This window comes from Marmota monax, unplaced genomic scaffold (genome assembly GCF_021218885.2).
Source record: "Marmota monax isolate L192 unplaced genomic scaffold, Marmota_monax_Labrador192_F-V1.1 WCK01_AAM20220418_F8-fsc00010, whole genome shotgun sequence".
Classification (NCBI taxonomy): Eukaryota; Metazoa; Chordata; class Mammalia; order Rodentia; family Sciuridae; genus Marmota; species Marmota monax.
The window spans coordinates 24156018-24168722 of NW_026692321.1; the positions used below are offsets into that span (position 1 = coordinate 24156018).

A 12705-nucleotide genomic window follows, 5' to 3' on the forward strand; every position below is an offset into this window, starting at 1 on the left:
AATATCAAACGAATCCTATAGGACGTCTAGAAGGAAAGGACCATTCAGTAACTTGGCTGAGACCTTAGTCCGGTCCCGGGGCACAGACCGGGGACGGGGGGCCTCTGCCTTTCCGACCCACAGTCACAATCTCGGTGGATGCGGAGGGTGGCGGCGTGCGCTCGGGCTCATCTCAAGCGCTCCCCAATTAGGATTTACTGCCTGACGTCACGTCTGCCGGAGATTGGCTGCTCCGATCTGACACTCGGCTCCAGCGGAGAGAAACTTTTTAAAGACTCTGCGGCGGGGTTGCCTCCAAGCGTCCCGCGCGCTCACGCTCGCCCGCTCTTGCCGGGTCCCAGGCCCGGCGCCCACCGCACCCTCCGCTGGGCGGGCGGACCCTCACCTTGCACAGCTCCCCTCGCCCCTCCCCTCCCGGCTCCGCGCTCCCCACCCCCACGCCCGCCCCCTCCTCCCAGCCACTTTCGGCTGGGGTCTGGGGCTGCTCCGTCGTCCGCAGCACTTCCTCTCTCGCAACCGAGTTGGCCTTCTCCCCACCTTTCCCGGGCTCTCGGCAGCTCTCGGTGGAGCCGGAGCGCGCCGGGAAGGGCGAGGGCTGCCGCACCAGGCGAGCCGCACGGCCGGGGGCGGGGGCCCGGACGCGATCGGTGGGTCGCGCGGGCTGGGGCCCGCGATGGCGGGGGCCTGGCTCAGGTGGGGGCTCCTGCTCTGGGCAGGGCTACTCGCGTCGTCAGCGCACGGCCGGGTACGGAGGATCACGTACGTGGTGCGCCCGGGCCCCGGCCTGGCGGCGGGCTCCTTGCCCCTGGGCGGGCCCCCGCGCCCAAGGACCTTCAACGTCGCGCTCAACGCCAGGTACAGCCGCAGCTCCGCGGGCGCCGGCGCCCCCAGCCGCGCCTCGATCGGGGCTCCCTCGGAGCGGACCCGGCGCACGAGCAAGCCCGGTGGCGCGGCCCTGCAGGGGCTCCGGCCGCCTCCGCCACCGCCGGAGCCCGCGCGCCCCGGGGGCCCCAGCGCGCAGCTCTACCCCAAGTCCGGCGGTCATCCGGCGGCTGCCCCGTTCACCAAACAAGGCAGGCAAGTCGTGCTCTCCAAAGTGCCGCAGGAGACCCAGAGCGGCGCGGGCTCGAGGCTGCAGGTTCACCAGAAGCAGCAGCTGCAGGGGTAAGCCCACACCCCCGCCTAGCGCGCGCCGGGACCGCGGGGTCAGGGCCACTCGGAGCCCTGCCGTGGCTGAGGGCGTCGTGAGCGGTGGGTAGACTTTCTCTTTCCCGCCTGGAGAGCCCGGAGAAGCGCGGGGTGCGGGGAAGCCCTAGCACTTTTACTGAAGTTAAACTCGGAGTGCATTGTTACTGAGCTGCGGGCAAACACAAAAGGCATGGCTGCCCGGGGCGTAACCTCCCGTGCGCAACCCGAGCTACTCCTAGAAGATGGGCGTAAGCATGAAGTCACTACAGCTTAATCCCATAGCATCAATTAAACGTCTCTGCACTCAGTTTCAATTTTGATCTAGTTAATGAAAATAAATGTTTTGAGGGAGGACTGGCTGTAAAGATCCAGCTCCTGTTCTGTGGCCTAGAACTTTTGGGCATCTCAGAAATTGTGACCTTGCGCTTCCCTGCACCTGTGGGGTCTGCTCTGCTGGGGTGAGGGTGGAGTCTTAGCATCGACAGAATTTTGGTTTGGAAAATTTCTGTTACTGGTTTCTGGAAGTATCCGCCCTGTACTACTGATCCTCCTCATTAATCACAAGTTGGGATGGGGAAAACTTTTTGCTTATTTGACTTTTTTCCTTCAAGGATGATTCCAGGTGGTGTGACCTCACTCTTTTTTTGACACTTCTTTCTGAAACTGTTTCAAATTGGCCCCAGATAATATGCAGAATGTTTGGCTCTACTTTAATTTTGGGGTTAACACAACCATTTTTTTGGACCTTGCCTCCTCTCTGCATAGCTCAAAGTGAAGCAGGCCTTTTGATTCTTCTACCCTTCTCTGATATATGGTCTTTAACTTTCTACTTGGGCAACTTTGAGCTGGTCATCCTGGAAACCCACTAGGAGTGTGGTAGCAGGAGGCTGGCCTTTTAGGAACCTGTTGGAAACTTGGGTACTTGGGAAGGGAGTATTACTGCTGCTGGACTCAGGGGTCTTGCTTTGTTTCAGGGTCAATGTCTGTGGAGGGCAGTGCTGCCATGGCTGGAGTAAGGCCCCTGGTTCCCAGAGGTGCACCAAACGTAAGTTGCAATGTCCACAGCAGCTCTGCACAAAATGGGTCAAAGTTGGGCTGTCCACATAGCGGGTGGAGCCCACAGGGGCCACTTGAAGGGACTGATGCTCTCCTGGGGAAGTTGAAATCTGAAATGCAGTTCACCTCTTACCTGCAGCCTTCATTGGCATTTGGGAAGGGCTGACTCAGAGTAACAACAGTGTCAGTGCCCATATCAGAGTGTTGTACAGAACCATACTGTGCATCCAAGATTTCCCTGTACTCAGCTGAGGTATTAATTACTTGGTCACACCTGTGAATCAGGAACTAGAGAAAAAATTCCAATTTGAGCTGCCCCATATGGCAGAACCTATGTAATTAATTTACACATATTATCAACAAATGAAAAACATTCTTTAAAATGATAGTAAGAGAGGAATGGGAAGTAGGAGTTTTGTTCTGGAGAGAGAGAGAGAGAGAGAAAAAAAATACACACACACACATTTTATTTAAAATTAAATAAAATATTTAATTTTTTTTTTTTTGGTGATTCTGGGGATTGAACCCAGGATCTCAGGCATGCCAGGCAAGCTTTCTGTCTTGCTTCTCCAGTTAATATGCAGGCTTAGCAGTGTTTTAGAACATCTATTAATGATGTATATAGGTTTGAGAACATTGGAAGGTATTTCCCCTATGCATTGTGAAGTTAAGCATTAAATTAAACTTACCTCATCTTCTTGACAGGTGGATGCTAAGTCTGATCCTAATTGGAGATAGTTTTATTACCTTCCCCCAAATTTAAATCCCAGTAGATGTTCTCCACACAGAGCTAGAACCATTACCATATGAATTGGAATCGTCCAAAATTTCAGCTGCTTCCCAGTATGTAGCATAACAAGTAAAATGTTACATGTAGTTTGGATTTTTAAATACTGATGGGTAAATAAAAAGAATTTCAGATACTGTCATTTGAATGACCTTATTTTTTGGAAAACACCTTCAATCCTTGGAGATAACAGGGGCTTTGGCATCATGACTTTAATTTTGTAAAAAGGAATGTCCACATGTTTTATGATTTGGCTATGATCAAGGAGTAATCGCTGATACAAACCATGAGATCAGAAATACTCAGGATTGTAGCATTTTAGATTAAATCATTATTTTTTTCAATTCTTAGCTTCTTAGATTACACTTGACAGAAATGTGCCAGCATTTTCCTGAGAATGGCTCCAGTCAAATGGTACTCCCTCCCTTCTCCCCAGTAACTCCATCTGCTCAAACCTGATGTGATATGGTCTGCCTGTAACATGGGGGTAGTCTATCTGCGATAGCACCATTCCAGTGGGCTATTGCGGTGTAAAGGTTAAACATACAGGTCAGGGTTTCAGAGACCGGCAATGTTCCTTGATGCCTATTGGAGAGAGTGTTCCAAGGTTTAACAAGTTTGCTTGGCAAAAGATATAACTGAGCGCACTCTCTGAAAAGAAGATTGTCTCTTAGTCTCTGGTTTTCTGAGGATTTGGGACTTCAAGCTGTTTAGAAGACTCAAAGATGCTCTAGAGGTGAACATCCAGATGTTGGGCATTACCTCTTGGCTTCCTGCTTCTCCAGGCAAGGGAGGCAAAGACACCTGTGTGCCTGTGTTTAGCTGGGTGTGCCCCCTGGTGATCCAGAAAGAGAAAGGCCACAGAAGACCTTGGGTCAGAGAGTTAAGGTTGCAAGGTTACTCAAGTGCCAGAGAAGGTTGCTATATTGAATTAATCTCAATACCTGCAAATGCCTGTAGCTTTTGGTTGGAAATTTCCTTCCAGCTCCTAGGAGGTAGTTCGTGGACAGCACTGGGATCTAAGCAAAGCAACATCACTTCTCTGTGATTTTCAGCATTCAAAAAACTGGCCTTTCTGACAAATGAATTCAGACCCTAATGCTGGAAACCTAAGTCACAACTCCCTTCAGGAATTATTGTATTTTAAAAAGAGCTGCTAGGATAGGTCAGTGCTCAATCCAAAGTAATATATCTATAAAGTGGGTATTTTTAATGGGGGGCTTATTTCATGTGTATCTGGTAAATCCAAAAAGATGTGGGGGACTTCCTCCTTTAGACTGGACCACTGATACTATGAAGCTTGTGTCCATGGCTGGGCAATGTGAGGCCAGGAAGGACTGCCGACCTTAGGTTCAGAAGACCAGATTTCAAATGCTGAAGTTCTCATTAACTGCATGGCTTTGGAGAATTCACTTGACCTTGCTACCCCCATTCCATCCAGAAATGACTGTGCCAAAACCTTGCCTTCTTTGTAGGATTGTTGTACCAAGGTGAAAAAGAGTGGATATGAAAACTTGATAAAACCAGAAACATTCTTAAGAGTTTGTATTGGTTCAAGCCAAGTAAACCCTATCTCATTTATATATTACTTAGTTTTCTTCTTTCCCTATGTTTGTATTCCTATTGGTCTTTTATTTTTCTCTTAAAAATGTAGATGTGGATAACTTTTTACTTTACAGGTTGAATATCCCTTATCCTAAATGCTTGAGACCAGAAATGTTTTGGATTTTGATATTTTATTTTTGAATTTTGGAATATGTGCCATTACATAATGAGATACCAACCTTAAGGATGAAACCCAAGTCCAACTATGACATTCATTTATATTTCACATATACCTTATACACATAGCTCAAAAGTAATTTTATGTAATATTTTTAGCATGCCTATGCTTTCACTGTGACCTATCACATGAGATCAGGTGTGGGATTTCCCTCATGGATGGCTTGTTGAAACTCAAACACTTTTGGATTTTGCAGCATTTAGGATTTTGGATTTTTTGGATTAGGAATGCACAATCTGTATAGCTTTGAAGTTGTTTGGGTTGTTTGTACCCTTGAATGACTTATTTTAAAAGAATTTTAAGAGACTAAATATATGCCTCTAGTTCTCTTTGTTTTAAAGCTTTCCACTTAGAGTAAAAGTACTCCCTGGAGTATCCATAAATTGAATGGGGGAAAAAAATCTCATCACCAGTGTGTGTCATTGTAATTATTTCAGTAAATAGCAGTGCTATTTAGTTGGCAAAATAAATTGATATGTTATCTCCTTCCTCTCCCTTGTCCTTAACGTGTCAAGATTGAATAGTCATCCTTGAGATGACTTATTACATGTGAGAATACAAAAATTAATGATATGTCAACATGAAGTTCCTCCTTCATAAAATTTGCATGCACATTTCAATGTACAACCTGGACTAATTAATACTAAATAATACTAATTAATTATATTTTAAGGATAATTTAAAGAGTCTGGCTGAAGAAGTTCAGTTAATATAGCTTGTCCAATTGATGCAAAGATATTTCCGCATAAGAGATTGGATATGTTCATGGTGTTCAGTACTTGATTAACTCCAATGAAGAAAATAACATGTCTCTTTGAGCCAGCTTGGATGGTTTTGAGTTGATTGAAACTTAATTTACATCTGCCATGGGCAAATGCTTCTGAAGACTGAAGATTTAGTGAACCTTAAATTGCAAATCAGAGATGTGAAACGAGCAGGCAGCAGACCCACACAGGGGCAAAGAATGTCTACGAGCATCTACCAAGGTGGTCTCAGGGCTCCAGCCGCCCAGTCCCTATGTAGAGATGCCCAATTGCATTTTAATATTGCTTTTCCAGACACCCTTTGTGTGTGGATCTCTAGGAGTAGAAATTATAGCATGGGTTATGTTTTTTCTAGTTATTAATATTGGCTGGCTGTGGATGGTGATACCTGTTTAGGGCAAAAGAGATGTTACCACCTTTGTTCTCTTTCCAAAGACTTAACATTTGTTGGAGGATTTGTGGTTTAGGGACTTTGTCTTTTGAGTGGGGCATTAAACCCCTGGTGTGTATAACATTTTTGCCACCCCCCCCCCATTTTTTTCTCTGTTCATAATGGATCCCCCCATTCCTGCCTTTGGCTCTTCTAGTCTTTTTGTCCTCCTTTCTGGTAAGTGCAGATTGGAGTCATTGCCAGTGGGCTTGACTTTAAAGAGGAGATTGGACATGGGAACAGAAAACACAAAAGAATAATGGAGAGAAGAGAAGGAGGCCAGGCTGGCAGAGTGAGGTGGAGGGAAGATGGCAGATGTGAATCCAAAGTGGGTGCCTGGCACGTCCCAGGCCTTCATAAATGCATGCATGGTTCTTTCATTTATTTAACGGATATCTGTTTAGCTTTTACCATGTGCCAGGTTCTATGAATAGAGGAGAAACTCAGCCAGCTGTAGGGAGTACAGGGTCTGTTTTTACTCATGTAACTCATGGCACATCAAATGACTTGTTCTCTCCTTAGCAAGGAACAGAAAATCGATATTCCATTGCTTTTCCACTGGCATTCAGCCCACACTGCTTTGGAAAAAAAACAAAAGCCAACCCTAGAAATGTTCCTAGAGTTATACGCAAAGGAGACCTGAACTTTTGTATCCTTGGTGATAGTAGGTGGCATCACCCTCCTGGAGCTCAGTTGACTGAGAGGACCCTCTTGGGCTATCTTCCACCCCTTTTGGCTGGGTATTGTGCGGGCCAAGCTTGGGTGAGGCCCAGGAAGAGTACACATTTTTTTTTTTTTTTTTTTGGTACGCCTGCTATTGACATTGACGGCAGATTTGCCAATGTTCTGCAGTCGGCCTACCATGGCAGCTGGTGGGAGGGCTGCCGTGACCCCATCCCTGGCCCCACTGCTGGGAGCAGGGGTGGGAGGGACTGCTGGAAAATCTTGTCATACAGCACAGACAGCTTGGGGAAGGGAGAGGGACCCAGAGGTCAAGTTCACACTGGGTCGAATATGTGTTCTCAACACTAGTTAAAACAAACATTTAGGAATCATAAATTCTGTGTTGCGATAATACTTAACCCTTCCCAGTGGAGCCCTCCCCAGGCCTGGGGGCCAGACTGAACACTCTGTTTGTCCTGGCCTGGTCTGCTTTGTCAAGTTTTTGCGGCCCAGTGAACCCTGGGCTCTTAGGAAGCCTGGCTTGTCCATAAAAGCATCTGCAACAGCCTTTTGTTTGCTGTGGTTGATGTTCCAGACATACTCAGATGTGTCTGGGAGTTCAAATTAAATTTTCCTAGAATGAAGATTTTACTTCTAAGTGCTTCCTAGCAAGGGTGGGAGTGACCCAGTATGAGGGCTGTGTCACCTTCTTCACCTGACCCACATCAGCTCATACAGGAAGAGCTGCTGGTGGGGAGAGCGCAATATTCGTGGGGCTTCAGAGCTTACAGAGAGCAGCTCTTGATCTCCGTATCCTGCAAGAGTAATGGAGGCAGGCATGATTTGTGACCCTTTTCATCAGTAGGGGTCATTGCTCAGACACTGGTGCAGATTGGTGACTTTTTCTCTGGCCCTGAGCTATCTGATGTCCAGGCTGCAACATTTTCTCTTAAGGTTTAGGTCTTTTCTCTCCAGAAAGCCCCAGCTCACCTGGGTTGCCTTCACTAATTTTTTGCTTCAAAATTTTCCAAGCTGAATTAGCTGCCATAACAACAACAAGAAGTGTACCACAACTTGGTGGCTCAGAAAATGGAAGTTTCTTGTCTCATAGTTCCGGAGGCCAGAAGCCCCAAATCATAATGTCAAGAGGGTTGGTTCTTCTGAGGGCTGTGAGAGAAGGCTCTGTCCAGGCCTCTCTCCTTGCCCCAGAGGTGGCCCTCTCCTCCCTGTGTCCCTTCACGTTGCTTTCATTCTGTGTGCATCTGCCTCCGAGTCCAAATTTCCCTTTTGTATCAGGGCACCAGTCATTGGATAAAGGCTCACTTGCTTGGCCTCCTTTGAACTTGATGACCTCTGTAAAGACCCTCTCTCCGAATCAGGTCACATTCTGAGGTACCTGGGAATCAGAATTCCTACATATCTTTATATGGGATATGGCACAATTAAGCCCATTATACAAGCCCAGGGGTATCATGCCCATGTGCTGGAGAGGTAGGCTACTCAGAGCTGCTCCTCCCAGGGCACTTGGGATTCCCCAGATTCCTGGGAGCTTGATTGGTCTCCTGCCACAGTCTGTGGCTGGATCTGACTTGGCTTCTCCCCTACTGCAAGAACTCTGGCTGCTCCAGGGAGTGTTGGGAGATATAAGGAATTGGCCACTGATGATTATAGTTTTGCCTCTGGTTAATTTTTTTTGTCCTGTTTTAAAAGAGGTTCTAGATGGGTGATGCTTAAACATGAACATCTAGCAGAATTACAGTTAAAGCACTTTAAGCACTTAACTGAATCAGAATTCAGAATTTCTGGGGCTTAAACTAGATGTCCCCTCCCCCATCTCTTATACCCATGTAGAGGTAGATGAACCGCATTTTGACACCTGGATCCAGGAGAAACCCAGGCCTAGGCAATACTTATGACAATTTTTAATGGAAAATTCAAGACCCATTTTAGAGAAATTTCTAAGGCAGGAGCAACCCTAAATATTGGATTTGCTCATTTGTGACTACTACATAGGGTTCAAAGTAGCTGCATGTGGAGTATTTCCATCCAATTTTTCTTTAGATGATTGAGCATTTGCTACATAGGTATCATTTTGTAAGACTTTGAAATTTGCAAAATTTGTTATGATACATAGATGATTAAATAATTTTTTAAAAGATTTAAACACTTTGGAACATTTGGATGTTTTTTCCACTAAATATTCTATTTTTAATTATGAAAATTTTAAATATACAATATATAGCAAATAAAGTATCTAGCAGCTACCCTTCAGGGTTATGTTTTTAAAAGCTCCCTGATGTAATAATTAAACAATGATTTATACATAAGGGACAAACGATGTCTTATCTTGCTCTAAATATGTATTTTACTAATGATGGTTCCTACCTTTTCAGTGTAGAGAAAATAATACATAATTTGTTGGTGTGACACAAATTGGTTGTTTTGGTACATATGGAAAAATACATCAGAGCTATATTTATATGTATCTGCTTCTGTGTACCTATTAATTTGCCCTGGTTCTTATGGATTGAACATTTCATACACACAGTGGGTTGGGTTTGGAGACTGTGTTGTAGTGTAGACCCCAAACCACTTGATTATGAGAAGGCAATGCTCCTAGTTATTTCTGCTTCCTCCTGATATCTAACCTGCGTTTGTGACCTTTCTCCTCTTCCTCCCCTTACTGGGTCTCAGTTTGACTTTCCCTGAACTAGAGGCAGTGTGGCTCAGTTATGTATTTGGAGTTAGAATTCAGGGCTTTTCTTTTGACCTTAATATTTCCTCATGCCATGACTTGGGTAGACAGTTGTGAGACCCTGAGTAAGGTTGAGTTAACGCTGTTTGCTAAATAGTTATCATGGCCATCTGGATGGGCATGTGGACTCCTGTCGGGGGCCTGCATGAGGTAATACAAGAAATATACTTAGAGAGCAGGGCCCCTGCAGAACCAAACTTGATAAAAATGGCTCTTGGGGGCTCTTGTTTGGTCAGGACTCCTCCCTCCTGGGCTCTACTGCCTTACACACCCTCCTCAGAGCCCTGGTGAAAATTGGGTTCTTTTTGTTGCTCTCAAAGCAGGCTCATTTCACCCTTTCTTGGTGTGGATGCAGCTTGGGCCAGGTGGGAGAGGCCTCTGTCTCCTCCTGAGTGTTGAGCTCTGAGATGCAGGATTTTCTTTGCAATTGTTTTAAGTACTTGGCCCCTCCTGCTAATTGAATTGGAATAGAATTGAACAGATCTAGCTTCTCCTATTCTGCTGTATGGTAAATGCTGTCCTCTGAATAACTAGATAAAGAATACTGCCTTCTTTCTTTGTTGTCTGTCATCTGTTGGCAGCAATCTCCATTCGTGTTTCTCGAGGCCACAGTTTCTGTGTGCTTTTCCTGGCCCACGAGACACTGCTGCTTACAACAGCTTTCCGAGGCACACACCTTACTCTGTTTTCTTCTGCCTTCTTTTGGCGAGGCTGCCCTGGCATGGCCCAAACTTTAAGATGACTTTTCCTTGCTCCCTGCCAATTTTAGAATCTTTCTGCTCAACATCATCTGATAGAGATTTGGGACTAAGTAAAATGAATGTTGTATGATTTTCCCCTGTAATTTTAGATCCCCAAATACTGCTCTTGGCCAACTACACTATTCCCTGTGGCTTTTTCACTCCACCGCATTTGAGTAATATTGTTGGCAGGGACATAAGTAAACAGTTTGCGAAACGTCATGTTTTGTAAATTAGAAGATGGATGGGCTGGTGTTCTCATACACGCTCTTGGTTCTCCTGGGCCAGAGAAGCCATGAGCCTGGACAGGGGATGGGAAGACGGGGTGAAGGGGGGAGAGTTGATGAGGTCGGCCCTCCTGCACTGATGGGATCTGTTATTTAGAGGTGAGAACATGTGAGTGGAGGGAACCCTTTAGAGGGATTTTGGTAATGAATTAAAGGAGAATCCTCACAGAGGAGATAAGAGGTAACCAGTAAAAGTTACCAGAGGAAAATAATGATTAAAAAAAAAAAAGTTAAGGAAAATGGAACGATAAGGATCATTTGTCTTTGTAGACTTGGAGGTTTTGTTTCTCATAGGATTACCCAATAACTTCAATGTGATTTCAACCCTGCGTGAACCTGTTTTATTATTGTTTTCAATTAAAAGGTAAATCTCTGTGGCTTTCATCCATAAGCCAGATGTATATCATTTTAACTTTGTGTCAGATGGGTAGTTATGAGCTGGCATCTTCAAAACTGTTTCACAAGTTGTTGGAATTGTCCAAGACATACCATCTCACCTTGATAAATCATTTGTTGCATTGATTCCACAGTGGAAAGACTTCTGCCTCTTGATGGCTGTGAAACTTGGAGCAGATCAATTTACTCCTCTGATATTTTCCCCATCCTTCTCATAGGGGAGAATACCATGCATTTCCCACCCTGTTGGCGTCACTGTTGTGAACATCGGGCATACAGATCTTTTTTTTTCTTAACACTTTTTACATTGTATCACAGTCATTGGTAAGTTTGGCTTCTCAGCTTAAAAGGAAGTTCTGGGATACTAGGGATCTGGCCATAGCTATCTTTTTATGCTTAGTACCTGTAAACACACAGACCTTTATGGTATAAATGAATGAATGAATGGATTCATTTATGGCACTTTTCTGAGCTTCTATGTATTAGGTCCTGGTACAGAAGCTTGTTAATCACTATGAAGAAAGTAAAACAGGGTAATAGGTTAGAGTGATGGGGCTGGAGTTGGGGGTAGGGGAGATCAGGGAAGGTCTCTATAAGCAAGTGACATGTGAGAACTGAGTGACATGAGAGGGACCGGGAGAGGAGCATTTTAGGCTAATAGAATAGCTAGCATGAATGTCCTGGGGTGGGGCTAAGCCTGGCCTATTGCAGGGTTGTAAGGCAGTACAGGAGGGTTGTCAGCAACAGGTGACAAGATAAATAAAAACTATTTCATCTTGGGGCTGGGGTTGTGGCTCAGCAGTAGAGTACTCGCCTAGCACGTGGGAGGTACTGGGTTCGATCCTCAGCACCACATAAAAATAAAAAAGTATAGTAAAGGTATTGTGTCCAACTACAACTTAAAAAACAAACAAAAAATATTGCAACTTGAACAAGTCTAATTAGTGGGGCTCCTCACATGGTACTAGCTAAAAGGCAAATCTTTCAAAAACTAATGGTAAAAAAATCTCATTTTGATGATCATAGAAAATTCTCAGACAGCAAATAGGATGTGTAGAAGTGGCAGTTAAACAATTTTGGAATATATTTGAATGTTGTTCTGAAGTTTGTTCACCTCCCTCAGGATATAATTTACAAGTAGGGTTGGCTGTTGGCTCCACCTCTCATCTTGTGGTAAAGACCACATAATGAGATTCATGGAAATGTTTCACCAAAGAGCCATGTAAACATAAGGTGAGATTATTAATAAGGTTTTTGTGGCTGTTCTGTGAGCATTTTTTTCTACATTGTCTTGTGTATTTTTTTTTTTTTGTCTTGAAAAATAGAATGCATAAAACCACCCAATTCCAGTGGGTTTTTGACGATTAAAGAGATTGTGTCTCACTCGGGTCTTTATACTGATCATTAAGGTTACCAGCGGGTGACTCTGGGTCATCTCCTGGAAACTGGTATGAAAATAAGCCAAAACTCCTAGATGTCCACTCTTGTCCTCCACCCCTGCAAACTTGCTTTATTCTCTAAAAGTAGAGGGCAGGCAAAGACAAGAATCTTTTCGAGAAAGCCCTGTTCCTTTCTTTGTTTTTGGTAGTGAAAAGATTAAGTTAGTCCAGAATTTCTTAGTGATTGGAGGTAAAATAATACAGACGATAAGTGAATTAAAGGCAGGGACTGTGCTTTTGTTTTACTCTTTTATCTGTTATGAAGTTGGCCTACCCAGAATTCTGTGTATACAATAGACCCCTCAGTAAGGTTTCTTGATTAATAAACCCTACAAGTCACATTTGTTTTTGAGTGGAAAGCCAGCTGAAATTCATTTAAATCAACGGATACTGAGATTATGTCATTAAACAGTTCTT

At 44.7% G+C, this 12705-nt stretch overlaps 1 protein-coding gene across 4 annotated transcripts in view; it reads left to right on the top strand.

The window, feature by feature from the left end:
* Positions 1-658: 658 nt before the first annotated feature.
* The window catches only part of Ltbp1 (latent transforming growth factor beta binding protein 1), a 393004-nt gene continuing 380957 nt past the window's right edge, over positions 659-12705 (top strand). For all 4 annotated transcript variants that reach the window (XM_046441615.2, XM_046441616.2, XM_046441617.2 and 1 more), the window contains exons 1-2: positions 659-1164; positions 2163-2233. In XM_046441615.2, coding sequence (XP_046297571.1) covers positions 674-1164; positions 2163-2233 — 562 coding nt within the window. In that variant the 5' untranslated portion in view covers positions 659-673. The remainder of the gene's footprint in view (positions 1165-2162; positions 2234-12705) is intronic.